This window comes from Zootoca vivipara, chromosome 10, assembly GCF_963506605.1.
Source record: "Zootoca vivipara chromosome 10, rZooViv1.1, whole genome shotgun sequence".
Taxonomy (NCBI): domain Eukaryota; kingdom Metazoa; phylum Chordata; class Lepidosauria; order Squamata; family Lacertidae; genus Zootoca; species Zootoca vivipara.
The window spans coordinates 22908666-22923986 of NC_083285.1; the positions used below are offsets into that span (position 1 = coordinate 22908666).

At 42.6% G+C, this 15321-nt stretch overlaps 1 protein-coding gene across 4 annotated transcripts in view; it reads right to left on the reverse strand.

The window, feature by feature from the left end:
• Nucleotides 1–15321, reverse strand: part of PRICKLE1 (prickle planar cell polarity protein 1) — a 75394-nt gene that overhangs the window by 4190 nt on the left and 55883 nt on the right. For 2 of the 4 annotated variants that reach the window (XM_035126537.2, XM_060279603.1), the window contains 4 exons: nucleotides 3704–3890; nucleotides 2631–2744; nucleotides 829–966; nucleotides 304–507 (listed from right to left, as the gene is read on the reverse strand). In XM_035126537.2, the coding sequence (XP_034982428.1) occupies nucleotides 304–507; nucleotides 829–966; nucleotides 2631–2744; nucleotides 3704–3823 (576 nt within the window). In that variant the 5' untranslated portion in view covers nucleotides 3824–3890. Of the gene's footprint in view, nucleotides 1–303; nucleotides 508–828; nucleotides 967–2630; nucleotides 2745–3703; nucleotides 3891–12436; nucleotides 12644–15321 lie in introns of those variants that run through there. The other 2 variants (XM_035126538.2, XM_060279604.1) reach the window with 2 other exon arrangements.

Below are 15321 nucleotides of genomic sequence, written 5' to 3' on the forward strand. Positions count from 1 at the left end.
AATAAATAGTTTAGGCAAAGATGTGGATAGCACAGTTGCAGCCACTATATTTAACAATATTTTTTTTTTTTGCAAGGAACTTTTCTTCAATTTACTGGAGAAGTTAATGTGTAAAAAGTCAAGAGAATCTCAGGGTGGTATTCAATGTGTTTATTTCAATGGGTCTTAGTCCTGAGCAAAAGTTAGTAGAATACTACCCTCATGTTTTCAGTTGTCTTCAGGAAGCTAGCTGCTTAACTGCGCAAAGAACACAATTCTCATTTCGACCTCCGGCTTTTAAGTGTTATGGGAATGTGGTATTACCTCATCACATGCCGAGCAACGCGGCTTGAGTAGTTCAGCATGATGCCTTCCACAATGAATTTTTCCATCTTGGTAGAAATAGATTAAGTCAACAAGTAGTTCATTGCATGTGAAACACACAAAGCAGGATGGATGCCAGCAGACTCCAGGCCCAGCTCTTGAGGCAAATACTGCAACTTCACCTCCACTAATCTTTGTACCACACTGAAAATAAAATACAAATGAACAGGCAAGTTCAAATTAGTTTTCCATTGTATGAATGTTGAATCTTCACCATACTTTATAGCCTAATTCCATCCTGCTTTTTTCCAATTAACATAATTAACTGTTTATTCTAGTTCAATATTTACTTGCTATTTCCATTTTAACAGAGCTGAACCGCATACCTTTTATGCAGCCTTATTAAATTTGTACAGTTTTCAAGCTTTAGTCCATTAACTTTGGTTCTTATGTAGATTTAAATATCCATAGTTGAGCTTCACACAGGTCCAACACTATTTTTAATTTGGGTAATAAGAACATTACCTGCTCACAAAGTGCATGCATCACTCCCCTTGAGAGCAACTTAACCGTGCCTCGTCCCAGAGCTTCCTTCTTTCGTTGTGAACTAAATATTTGAAGTTCCTTCTTCTCTTCTTCACTTAGAGACTGACAGTATCTCACCTTCACCAAAAGGAAAGGATAAGAACTTTAAAATCTATGCTAGTTATATTGGAAAGAAATGCACTTACACACACACACACACACACACACACACACACACACACACACACACACACATGCCTGTCCTTCCTCAGAAATCTATCTCAGAAGTGACTATGTCCATCAAAATGGAAGACAGCTGAAAACAGATTCCTTCTGAAATTTTCACTCCTGTTCAATGATTCAGGTCTTTGGTAATGGGAACTGGTACAGTGACATGAGACAACCATCACAAGATGTGAGTGCAGTTCTACCCTATATGCAGACATTGCTTTTTGGAGATATTGTAACTTGTAAAACTAAATAACCTTATACCAGGCATCCCCAAACTGTGGCCCTCCAGATGTTTTGGCCTACAACTCCCATGATCCCTAGCTAACAGGACCAGTGGTCGGGGAAGATGGGAACTGTAGTCCAAAACATCTGGAGGGCCGAAGTTTGGGGATGCCTGGTATAAGGTTATTTAGTTTTACAAGTTACAATATGCTTTAAGCAGAGTTCCTTCCAGGTTTTTCTTTTCTTTAGACCATAACAGTGAAGTAAAGGGATGGAATAGATTATAACCTGATTAGGTATATACCTTGTATGAGCCTCAGGCTTGTGTAATTTAGGACTGTTTGGGAAAACATTACTTATATCAGCACGGTTAACACAATACACTCGATGGATACACCACTGAGACTTAGCAAACAGTACTTGCCCCAAGTCTTGACAGTAGCTTCTTGTCTAGAACCTTTAATGAGATACTACAGACCCAACCTGCCCAGCCCAAACCTCTACTGCATCCAGCACCTACACTCACTGTATTAACATAACAGTTAGATATCATTAAGCAAGTACTTTTCAAAGGAAAAAGCTGAGAAGTTTGGTTACTTACATCCAAAGACATTTGCATTCAGTGTATAAGAGAGCTACTCGCCCCAGAGAACCTCTCCTCCTATGTTTCTGTGCGAGTTGGCCTTCCTAGTGTACTCCTTTTCAGGTCATTCTGCTGTGTCTCTGCATCTTTGCAGCAGGAATGACAATTACAACAGATCCAGAGATACAGCAGTATTTACCTGTTCTCAGAGTAGTTCGCTGGCACACCAGAGCAGGTAAACATGCAAATACACAGAAGGTAGATTCCTCTGTAGAGGGGAATCTCGTGATCTCTTGCAACACACTTTTATTTACTAAAGCTATACAACATTATCTGGTGACGGGCTTTTGACAAAGTTAAAATATCATAAGCCACAGAGTAAAGCAACCAGCACATACTAACAGCCAGCAAGATTATAAAATGCCAAATGCATTTCAAAAGCCTAGGGTGTTTTATTTAATAGCCTGGTGCCGAAAAGATAGCAATACTTGTGCCAGGTAATCTTCCCATAAATTCAAGTGTCACCTACACCCCTAACAGAGGAAGAAGCAGAAATGTAGACATAAGGGTGTGGGAGCTGGAGGAAGGCACTTCAGGTAGCTATGTCTCAAGTCATTCAAAGTATCAGTGCCCTGAGTTGGCCTTGGAAGTGAACAAGAAGTGGAACCCTTAACACAAAATAAGATACTATGCAAATAAACTCTACAGTCAAAATGATGACAGCTATATTCTGTACCAGCTGAAACATCTACTTGACCATATCTACCTCATTATCGTGGGGTGGTAGCTGATATAGAAGCTGCTTGATTCGGTGTTTCTCTCCAGGACTGTTAACATAAGGGATCTTCTCCTCAGACAAGCAAGCAAAGTAGAGCTGTACCTGAACAGAGACCAGAATATACATAATGACCCATGCACTCAGTCTTATCTACTGCTGTTATCTTAGGGTTTTGTTGCTTTTTAACAAAAGACACTAGGATTTTCTTCTTTAGATGTTTGGCAAGGTTTGCATTCCTCTTGCTAAGAAGAGCAGGTGAGCCAACTCTGCAAAGCTGGATTGCCTCAGATAGCCAGCACCCAGCTGTTGAATTGCTGTTTTGGAATGCTATTTGCAGTGACATTTAGGGGTGCCATAAATTATGCACATCTAATTTCCACATCCTTCAAGGATTGTCAGCAAGTCTGTTAAAATTCCACATTTTCTTTCTGCATTTTATCACCCAACGTGTGAAGATAGCCAGAAAAAATAACAGTTATAATTGACAGGCTTTAATCTTACAGGTTAAATAAAGAAACAAACAAACAAACATTGTTTTGTAAATTAATTCTTTCCATGTGAACTTTGCTAGAAACTGTTGAATTTTTATCTTTGGAGAAGGTTGGAAGAAACTCCATTTCCCATCTGATAAAAATGGAAATCCACTAAGAATTTGTCCTTTTTCTCAGTGTAGGTCTCAAAAAATAAAATTATTCCACCAAAAGTTTATTTTGCTCTATGGGTAATATTGTTTTTAAGTTAAGATTAACAAAACTACTGACAAATCCCCAATATAAAATAAGGTCTTTTGCATCATCTACACAGTTAAGGTTAAGGAGTTCAAAGTTTGATTATCATTTCCTGCAGAAAATAATGAGAATAGTGCTGCCTAAGTGAGGGGAAATTGGGTTAATCTTTTGCTTTTGGACCACTGACTATGCATGTCAGCGTAGAAGGACACTTAAAGGTCAAAGATATTAAGTCTGACAAATAACTTGCTGTAGAAAATGTTTTAAATCAAATTAACAAACAAAAGAACTGCCTCTGTTTGTAAGCTTGAAATGAATAGTTTCTGCTCTTACCTGTTCAGGTCTAAGACCTGGAGGAACCCATGCATATTCTTCTAGGGCACAACCAGAGTCATCATCAGATGTCGAGCTTCGCTGGAAGCCAAATGTCAGGTTGCCCCCCTTTGGCTCCATTTCTAAAACACACACGGTCAGTGGGGAAGTGTCAGGATACTCAGTCGCAGTTCATCAATTAAGAGCTCTGAAAACAAGTTGGAAAGTCAAATGTTACAACAAAACATCTTGGTTGCTGTTTTCAAAACAAAGAAATGTCAAACTCGCTGGTGTGCATATATATTACGTGATAACAGCCCAAGGGGGTTAAAAACAAACAAACCTGTTTTTCAAATAAACAGTTGAGGTTTTTTAATTGTGTGTCTCTAAAAATTTAAAGCCCAAACCCACAAAAACTCTACAGACTGAGCAGTGGTATAATGGAGAAAATGCTTCTATAATCTATATACCTGGAATATAAATAAAGATACAGAATTAGCAAATGGGGAGGAAAAAATGTCAAGGAGAAATGTATGATGTGGTTGGGTCATCATAAACGATCCCAAGGCAATTCTTACATATACTCTGGGGCATTTTACCATGTTTCTCATATTATAAGACATGTCTTATATTTATTTTTTCCTCAAAAAAAAACACTATGGCTTATTTTCAAGGGATGTCTTATTGTTTTTCTCCTCCTCCTGCCGCGGCCGGCATTGCTGCTGCTCCTATCACTATGTCTTATTTTCGGGGTATGGCTTATATTCCTTGAATGCTTAAAAATCCTGCTATGGCTTATTTTATGGGTATGTCTTAAAATATGAGAAACAGGGTAGATGCTTGTAAGCAGCATCTCATGCTCAGTGGCATAATGATAAATATTGAAGTGAGGAAGCACATTGTGCTTCACTGAACTGCTTACTTCTGGCTGCATGATTTCAACTTGTAAAATGCACCAGACGAGACACAACTTTTAGCTTTTCATCAGAAACACAAGCACACTATTGGAAAGAAGTGTCACTATTTAAACCACTAAAATGAACTTCCCAAAGCAAAAATATGCTTTGGGGTTCTATGGTGGTAGTGATAGCTACTTACAAAAAAGTTACAGACTGCAATTCTTTAATAATCATGCTGAGTTAGACCCTGAAATATGTGTCAATATACCGGACCCCAAGCTAATTTGAAAAACACAGGGCTGTATTAAACTAGTTAGTCCCACTAGCAGAAGCCCACACAAGGACTTCTACTAGTGCAAAAAGACTTCCCCTTGCCCCTTCCAAAATTGGCTTAGTTGGGGTTGGGAGAACTCCTAAAATTATTACAAGGGGCAACTCAATGTGGTTTAAAGTACCGTACAAATTTGTGTTAACCCTGAAAAACAAATCAGTAGTGCATGCTTTTTTAGGCAGTGAACTGCACATTTTGGACAGTGAAAATAAGTCAAACTCAATAGGTTTGCCAAGATTAAATTTGGTCCATGTGTGCGCTACAAATATACCCCCTATTGTTCTCTCACCTCTGCCCCTCCTTTTCCTTTTGTTGTCTTGAATGAACTTCCTGTCCTTCCTATGCAATCCGATAGCTGTGTGTGGTAGAGGGACCATCTTACATTTGAACAGTTTATCTCCTTCAGTTTCATGTTAGTAGAACAGATTTTGCTAACTCTTATCTCTTGGTGTCATTTGCAAAAATGTAAGATGGGAAACAACAAGTAATACTACAGTCTCTTGAGCATTCAAATCTGTCTCTATTCCTTGAATGCAAAATGCTAAATGAAAAGAGATCAATGTTATATGCAACAAATCTTCACAGTAAGTTTAATTTTATGCAGCACATTGCTGATAGCAAAAATAATTTGCTGGTGACATTTAGGCCACACTAGTTATCTTCATGAAACTGCTTTTGACGCTGGTAAGAATAATACCCATTTTACTGTGCTGATCAAAACCCCATTTTTAAACTCAGTGTGGCACAGTGTCAAGTTTCATTACAGAGTTTAAGCACATGGAAAATATTAATCAGTTCTAAAACAAAAAATTACAGAAGTAAACCAGGCTGAGTTCAATTGGACTTACTCCAAGGAAGCTGTGTATTAGGAATGCAGTCTCAAAAAAAAGTCCTAATTACAGTAACACTTTAATTTATATACTGAAGATAGTTTTGCCATTTTATTGATATATTATACAGTAACTGGAAAGGAGCCATTCCAAGAATATGGAGCACACTGATGGTTCAAATTATGATGAAATATACAGGCATTGGTTTGGATCCCAAAGATGCACTTGCAATCATACTATATATTATCCATAGATGAGCACCTTTTACATTTTGCCTAAGAGTTTTCTAAGAGTAAACTGAAGCAAAACCCAAATAATATTCTGCTTGTGTATTCTGAAGCAAGAGAACTCAAAGACAGTTACAAGCACTGGAAATAAATTTGGAGGTCAACTCCATGCTCCACAGTAACTCTACAATACAGCCTCTGCTTAAAAGCCACCAATGAAGAAATAGACCACCATCTCAAGAGGCGGCCTGTTCCACTATTGAGGCTCTTACCGATTGGGGAAAGCTTCCTATGTTTAACCAAAATTAGGTTTCCACCCATTAGCGCCAATGCTGTCCTCTGAAACTAGAGAAAAAGCTTGCTCCATCTTCTGCACAACAGCCCTTCAGATATCAGATGTCTCCCATTAGTCTTTTCCAAGCATGCTTATCTCTTTCAGCCATTCCTAGTGGGACTTGAGAGAGACCTTACCATTATGGGTTTTGCCATAATGCAGTAGCCAGAACTGGCCACCCCCACATGAAGCCTGACCAGCAAGTGCATAATACAGGGGTCACCAACCTATGGCCCGGGGGACGGATAAGGCCTGAGGGACTTGTTTATCCAGCCCACGGAGACACCGCTGCCTGTTCTTAGCAGCGCAGTGCGAGGACACACTTCTGGGTTGGAGGAGCACCAGAAATAGCTTGTGCGCATGCGCACGGGCCTCCTTCAACCCGGAAGTGCGCCAGAAATAGCGTGTGTGCGCGCGTATGGGTACACGCTCCCCCGCCCTCCAAGTGATCATTTCTCAAGACACCGGCCCGAGGCAAGGAAAGCTTGGAGACCCCTGGCATAATAGACCAGAACTATGACTTTTTTTGCAATCTAGACACAATGTTTCTATTTAAGCATCCAAAGACTGTATTAGCTTCAATACTACAGAGCTAACCAATTCCAGCACTTAACAAACAAAATGTTACTTCCCTGCTGCTCAGTTTCTTTGACCCAACCCACAATTTCAAAAATGGCACTTAAATAATTCTATGTATTTCTTCTTCTTCTTCACTAAGAAGCTTAACTGCATCGTGCTGAAAATTTCTTCTGCACAGTTTTTAACCATTCTCTATCAATTAATTAGGGGGGGGGAAGCCCTGGATTTTATAATTTTCTAAGGAGAGAAAAATTCTTATGGATGAAGTACAAGGCATTTACCTTACTATCAAGATGGCCACTGTTTTTGGTGACTGGCCATTCCTTCACTCCAGTGCTTTTTTTTTTAGGGGGGAGGGCTACGCAGGGGTACACATACCACTAGACATTTTGTGTAGTTTTGTCCATTTACTGTATTTCTTTTTCCCGATTTGAACTATAAAATGGTGATTTTCTTGAGTCAATGTGTGTGAGTCAGTGCTTCCCCCCCCTAAACATTTTCTTTTTTGGGGGGGAAGCACTGTGTCACTCTACATATATTATCTCTCTAGTATTTACATTATATAGCCTTCCCAGGGGTCTTTTCCCCAAACCCACAGCTGGGCTTTCCTGTTAGCACAGGAAACTCGGGAGGGCTGCCTAACATGCTCTTTTGACAGCTACTGATTTCTTGTTGTTTTTCCTGTGAATAATTAACTTTTCAAGGGGGTATAATAATACTAAAGAGAAAATTGCCAAATTCACAGAAATTTAGGAACTTGGTAGCCAGTCTCCCCAGGTTCTCACTCTTAATCCCAGAGGAAGATATCATAAGGTAAAGGTAAAGGGACCTCTGACCATTAGATCCAGTTGTGACCGACTCTGGGGTTGCGGCCCTCATCTCACATTATTGGCCGAGGGAGCTGGCGTACAGCTTCCAGGTCATGTGGCCAGCATGACAAAGCAGCTTCTGGCAAACCAGAGCAGCACACAGAAACGCCGTTTACCTTCCCGCTGTAGTGGTACCTATTTATCTACTTGCACTTTGTCGTGCTTTTGAACTGCTAGGTTGGCAGGATCTGGGACTGAGCAACGGGAGCTCACCCCATTGCGGGGATTCGAACCACTGACCTTCTGATTGGCAAGCCCTAGGCTCTGTGGTTTAACCCACAGCGCCACCCGTGTCCCTTATCATAAGGTACCTCCCCTCCAATGTGGGCAGCTGCAGGGAACTGCAGAGCACTGAAGAAATGGTCAATGGAAAGAAAAGCCATACAAAACAACCTCACAAAGATTAAGTAAACTCAATACCAACCAAAATTATACGTTTAAAAATTATTTATCGAGCAGTCTGCAAATGCGGCAGAGTAAAAAAAAGAGAGAGAAAAAGCCTCTCTTTGCAGGGAAAGAAAATTATAACACTAAATAAGACTAATTAAGTTAATCTTCCATTCGTTACCTTGCTGCCTCTCTGGACACAACACACATTTTGGCCAGCATTGCCATTCAGCTAGGTTAGACAATCCCAATGTAAAAGACTGAGAACTTGCTCAGCCTCCTTCACCAATCTTGTTCAACAAGCAACATTAAATAGGAGAATATTTTTAAAAAGTAAAAGCATGCTTTCAAGCCACTAAAACAAAGTGCCACATGAACCAGCCCATTCACAATTTCCATGTTTGGAATCCCTCCTTTGGGTACCCCCACGTTCTGCAGTGAGGAAACTGGGAACTGAGCAAAGGGCTTTCCCAGCTAACCTCTGTAATGCTCTTCCAAGGCAGCTTAGCTTGCCTGGAAGCCGCCATCATATATTCGGTTCCCAGCATCAGGATCTCTCCATTTCTGCTAACTTTTATTAACAGGGGTGGAGAACATAAAGGCCATCCAGGTGGTTGCTGACATTTCCATCAGTTCCAGCCATCATGGAATAATACCGGTTGGAGCTGCAGTCCGGCAGCATTTGGAGCATCCTAGGCTCTCCCCCCCCCCGGTTATAAATGATGGATAAGTTAATTTTAGGCTGCATTGCAACCCTCAGATTTTACTATTATGTTTGTTTTAACTGTTGTTGCCTTTTGCTTTGATAGACATTATTGTATTTATCTATTTATATGATTGTTATGTTGCCCTGAGTATATACATAGAAAAGGGTGGGAGAAAAATAAATTAACAAAATAAATATAGTCTTAAAGGGTATATTTCTCTGCACTAGAGAGCCAGTGTGGTGTAGTGGTTAAGAGCGGTAGACTCCTGATCTGGGGAACCGGGTTCGTGTCTCCGCTCCTCCACATGCAGCTGCTGGGTGACCTTGGGCTAGTCACACTTCTTTGAAGTCTCTCAGCCCCACTCACCTCACAGAGTGTTTGTTGTGGGGAAGGAAGGGAAAGGAGAATGTTAGCCGCTTTGAGACTCCTTCGGGTAGATAAAGCGGGATATCAAATCCAAACTCTACTTCTCTTCTTCTTCTTCACTAGAGGAACAGAAGGCTAACGTATAAAATTGCTTTATTAAAATGTGGTGGGGTTTTTTTTAATAAGAAAAGGGGGGGGGAAACAACTTTGCACACGTTCCAGGTACTGTTTCTGCTTAAGCAGCAACAATGCTAGGTACTTGTAAGTTAATTTTTAATCAAGTTTTAGAACTAACTATATCCATTAAAAAGAAAAAAACCCCAAACCCTGTATTTAATATATGAGTGAAAAACAGGCTGAAAGTCTTTATGATTGAAGTAAGTTCTCAGCTCATGATACCATTGTAGATTGTGTTACACATCTACATCTACTGTTGTGATGAAGAACAGAAGAAAACACTGTGTGACATCTTCCTGCTCTGTTCTGCAGAACATGAATGACCTTAAGTGCCACCTCAGTACAAGTACTGACTAACTACTAAAGCTCACAAAGAGAATCCTTGTACTGGTGAATGAGCAATTATTAACTATGTAATTGGATTAAAGGGTAATTTGATTATGATGTTTAGATATACACCAGTGTAAATTTCACCTATTGTCATTTAATAAAAAACTGTTCTAAAGACAGAACCCTTTGCATAAAAGCTACCAGACACACCCAGTTTCTAAAAGATAGATGTATCCTTGTTCTCTGGGCAACAGTTGAAGCCATGTGTGAAACTAGCCTTTATGTTAAGATTTCCAGCTCCCAGAGTATGTATGCTCTGTGGTCACCTCTGACCAGATCGTAAGGGGTCACAATTCATAAGGCCAGTTACACAAACATCCTTCCCTGCCCCCTGCTGTTTAACTCTGTCCTGCAGGGCAAATTGTTTAACAACTTTTTGTTAAACTGCTTGTTAACAAGGCTATGGGGAATTCAAGATGCATATCACACCCCTAGCTCACAGTACACTGCAACTATAACCCAAAGGGTCAGAACTTGAGGTTAAAAAGCAGGTGTCTTTGTTGCTGTTCTAATGTGCATGATATTAAGAGAGCAAGGAGTGGCAATATTACCAAAGCTGGATATTAACGTACATACATTTCAAGTGCAAGAGGGCGGGGTGATAGGGAACCAGACTTATTAAGTTCTATACTGAAATCATTTACACTTTAGTAACACTTGAGAAGCAAAACAAAAAATAGCAAAGACATCTTAGATGTTGATTAAAATATTTCAGTTTCTCTTTATCTTCAGATATCACAAAACATTTGTCCCTCTAAATCTCTATAGGCATGATCCAAAGTGCCACTGGAATAGATTCAATGGCATAATTCTATATCTACTCAGAAGTAAGTCCCATTGAGGTCAATGGGATTTACTCCCAGGAAAATGAGAGTAGGCTCCCACTGGGGAAAAAACTGAGATTTTAGAAATGCTTAACTTGCAGAGGAAAAGCACTGACATATTAATTAGGATGGAAACACACAAAAGGCTTTGTCTCAATGGAAATTAAGCTCAACAAAACAGTTTAGGGTAGGAAAGCAATATCCCAAAGAAGTCGTTTTTCCTAACTTTTTAAAATACCCCTTTTGATATATGCTTTACACTTCTCTTTAAACAGCCGCCATAGGAAACAGCAGCCAGATTTTACTCCAGTGTAAATATGTACTCAGGTTTCACTCCCATCACCTGTTGGCTCTTGAACACCATACTTCTTTGTTAAAACTTACCACTCTTAAGTTTGGGGAGGGAAATCATTTACAAAGAAAACTGTTCAAGGAAGTAGTAAAGTAAGCAGTAGATTTGCATATAAATTAGCCCTGATTATCTTTAAAAAATAAAAATAAAGGTCAACGTGTGGGGCTTTATTTGGAGTGGGGAAGAGAATGCTTTAACTTCACTTTAAAGGGGAATCTTATTTGTGTCTACTAAGGCGACCCAGTGGGGGCCTTACTCCCAAAAGGCCACAGGATGCAGCCTGTACAAACTACTTCAGTCAGCAATAGTCTCTCTGAAGTGTTCAAGACTCCCTCTACCCAACCTTACTTATGAATGACTTCCTCTTTAAAAATTTTTTTAATGGCTTGAAGATTTTGGCTTTAAACTTGGAAGGTCTTTGCTACATTTTGGTCAAAGCTGCCTGCCTAAAAAAAAAGGTAGTCAGCAGGCAGGTCTGATGAATTAAAGGTCCTCCATCTGTGGTATGTCTACAGGAGCAAGAGGAGAGAAATTGGCACAACAAAAATGCTCGGGGCTCTGGGGCAGAAATGCCAGGGTGCCCTTCTTCCTCAGAGGTGCAGGCAAAAAAGAGAAAAGGTGCCCAAGAAGTAAATTACATCTGTGTGAATATTTCTATCCCAACTTTCTGCCACAATGGAATTAAATGTTGGTTAGGGAAAACGATAAGCCTCTTGTTAAAAAGGAGGAGGGGCGCGGAAGCAGAAGCCCCCCCCCGGAAAAATGCATCTTCATTACAAAAGAGGGGGGGAACCCTCCCCCAAAAAGTACTCATCTCGGTTTGGGACCCAGACAATACCCCGGCCCCGCAATGACATGGATGGGTGGCTTTACTTATAAAGCTGGAGCTTATGAATGGGGAACTTGTGCGGGACGCGGAAGGGAAATGCAGCTCAAAACCCGAAGTAGCTCAGGCTTCCTCAGGATAGGGAAGGTCGCCCCCTTTTTCGGTGAGGCAGGAGGCTGCCCTTCCTACGTCAACTGCTTTGCCTCCCCTTCACTTCTTGCTCGCTCTCCCCGCGCGCGCTCCTCCTTCGCTCCGCTGGGCTCGCCAAGGACTGCAGCGCGGGACTCCTCGCGACCAATGAAAAGAGCGCGCAGTCTCCGCAAGCCCGAAGCACCGCCGCAAACGCCACAGGCAGGGCGCGCTGCTCTGCGGCCCGGGCGGGGCGGAGGGCTTCTCCCGCTCCAGTCCCGTACAAAACGCCTCAGGGGAGCCGAAAAAGCATTAATCAATAATAATAATAAAAGAAGGAGAGAGCGTTTATTTCGGCTCCCCCCTCTCAAACCTACCCGCTAACACAAAATTCCGCAGCCTCTTCCTCAGACCCCGATTCCCGCCCCCTTCGAAGCTACCATCGCTCTGAAACGGATGGCCATTGCACCCCCTCGCGAAGCACCGCAGTCAACGCACACGGCGCGCAGGCAGGCAGGCAGGCATACCTACCGCGGGGAGGAGGGGGGTGGCTCGTCTATCCACTGCATCGGAAGCGGCCGCCTCCACACGGAAAAAAACTTCCCGGAGGAAGAAGCCTTCCTGCTGTCCCCCTTCGACGGCGCTTCTAGTCAGCCCCCTTTCTCTCCGGCTCCCTGTGCGCCCCCGCCGCTCCTGCCCATTTCTTCGCGAGACCGGAGTCCGCGGCGGGCTTCGCTCCTCCCCGACGCCCCCCCCCACTTCACAGCCGCCCCCCCCCTTCGCCGCCGAGCTCGCCGCGCAATCCTCTCAAGGGGCCTGACAAATCCCGCCGAAGGAGCGTCTTCAGTCAGTCGCCTCCGCACACAGACACAAAATCATTCCTCAAGGGGTTTTTACTCAGAGCAGGACACGCAGTTGAATGGGGCGGGAAACGGCCCTCTTTAACGCCAAGTTCAGCTCTTCTTCCACTGTGAAGAAGCTAAGGAAATTCCTTCACTTTCTGCTGTCAGTCTTTGCCCGCTTGAAGATCAATTGCCCCGCCTGAGAGGGAGACGGGGGCATCGCATTTCCTCAGGGAGGAGACTCTCAATTTCCTCTCTCATGTCAGGCAACTGAGTCCGAGGCAGGATATTTTCAGACACAAGAGGCAGCTCACATCCTGAGGGTGGGGACGTGGTGGACAAAAGTGGGTTTTTTTTTAATGGTGTTCATGTTAAGTTTTCAGTCTATGTCACCCTAACTCCACCCTCCATTGTGCCTAAAAGCCCTCCTGGCTACATATCTGAGCTGACCCCTGTGCAGTTTCTAATTCCTTAAGCGCCAGTCAACGCTACCAATCAATCACTGGTGACCCAGTATGAACTACAAGTGGCCATAAAAGCTGGGGAGAGGAGCAGCCAAGTCAGTCCTGAAACACATGGGTGCGTAAAACCAAAAAGATGGGAGGCCTCATCAATTTCCCTTTTCTTCCCAGGCACTCCCTTCATCATCGCACAACAAGGAAGTCAGCAAGAGGATGCCACTGGGTCAGAAATTAACAAGCATATGGCTATTCTCAGAAGGGAAGCATTTCCATATGAATCGCCTAAGCATTCCCTACCATGTAAGCCAAGTAAGGTTAGGTCCTTCTGGAAGGAAAAGCATTGCTCCCCACCAGACAACAAGAAGCAACAATGGCTTGGAACTTCATGTTTGTCCGCTTCTCATCTCTCTGTGCATTGGCCATGCACAGCAAGGTTCAAGATCTCTCCTAATTCAAAATGTATCTGCACATCCCATTAAAAGTCTGGATTTACGTGTTAAAACTATACCGCCTAATAATTATACACCTTGGGGTAGAAATATAGGAGCATGCCTCACTACTTTTTCAGGTCTCTATGAACCTTTGATCCCTTTAAAAATTATAGTCAAAAGCGATTAAGTAATTCTCTTTCAAAGCTCAAGTATTAGCCTCACAACCAATTTGTGAAGTCACAAAATCCTCAGTTTGTGGGCAGGTGGCATAAGCAGCTTACTGCACAACTCCAGGAACCCAGGTATTTCATTTTAGCCCCGTTTTTGTCCCATTAACTTTGGTAGAACTAAACTCTAGTATAGCCAAATAGCCTGGTTTAGCTGGGCTGCAGATAGAACTCTGGTGCTTGCTTGTGTTTAACACAGACAGCTTACTCTTATTTAACTCTGGAGCAATCCTATTCCTTGATCAGTGCTGCTGGCAAAGAGTAGGATTTAGTGGTGGCAGGCCCCTTCTGCACCTGCATTCTGAAGCAGCCAGCAGAATGTCTCAAAATGGGACACAGGTGGCAGCAGGTTTTGTAAACTGACAGTTTGGGCCCCTGTGCTGTGCCAGTCCAGAGCTGTCATAGCAAGATAGGTGCAAACACTATGCTACCACCTTCTGCCTGATCCAGTGGTGAATCTGCCATACCATGCTCCCTCTGCCCCAGTCTGGATTGCTGCCTTAAACATTACACTGGTGTTTGCCACATTAAGATTACTTAACAGCGCAGTCTTTTGCAGGTCTACTCAGAAACACTGAACTTATGAAGTTCAATGGGACTTAAGTGTGTATAGGATTTCAATCTATACTTCAGTGCCTACAATGGGTATGAATAAATGAAGTGTAGGGCATCTGTAAAGTCAACAAGGTAAGGAAGATGGGAGTGTTATAGTTCCTGAAAAACCAGGCATATTATTAGTCTGCTGCAGCAAGTTGTCAAAGGTTTATATCAGCGGTGAGGAATATCCGCCCTCACCCCTCCCCTCAGGTGGGCGAGGTTTGCGACACCGCGCGGGGCTTACCTGGCTGGTGACACGGTGTTAGGCCTTGGCAAGGTTTCCTTTTGTCTATCTCCATGCGGCGGCGTTGCAGGGGCCCATCGAAAAAGGGCAAAATCGGGAGTCCCTGGCCCTGGAGCAGCGGCTCGTAGGTCAAACTCCCGGACGGGGTTAGAGGAGGGCATGCTGTGTAAGTTTGCACTTTACAGTCCCCTCTTTCTGGCCTGGTCAACCAGCATATCCTCAGCCAGAGGGGCTGAGAGGGTTACCTGCCAAGGCCTGGGCCAAGTTTCCCACTTTTGAATTCAATAAAGTTGTGGCCAATTTTAATCCATACTCTTGACTCTTGCCTCTTTATTGGGGAAGAGGGTAGGCACCACAGACAGGATTTAGCGCGTGTGTACGCAAACGGTGGCCTTCCAGATGTCGCCAGTGATTAATTTGTATTACTACTTGAACAAGCCTCTGCAACATCTGAACCTATAAACTACTGATTGTGAAATGACTGAACTACCTACAATACTGGAGTTTAAACATGTGTTATCTAAGAACTTGGGTGCAAAAGCTGTCTAAACAAACATTTCCATTCAGCCGAACAACAGACCTCATTGTAAGCTTCAGTGTAACATTGCAC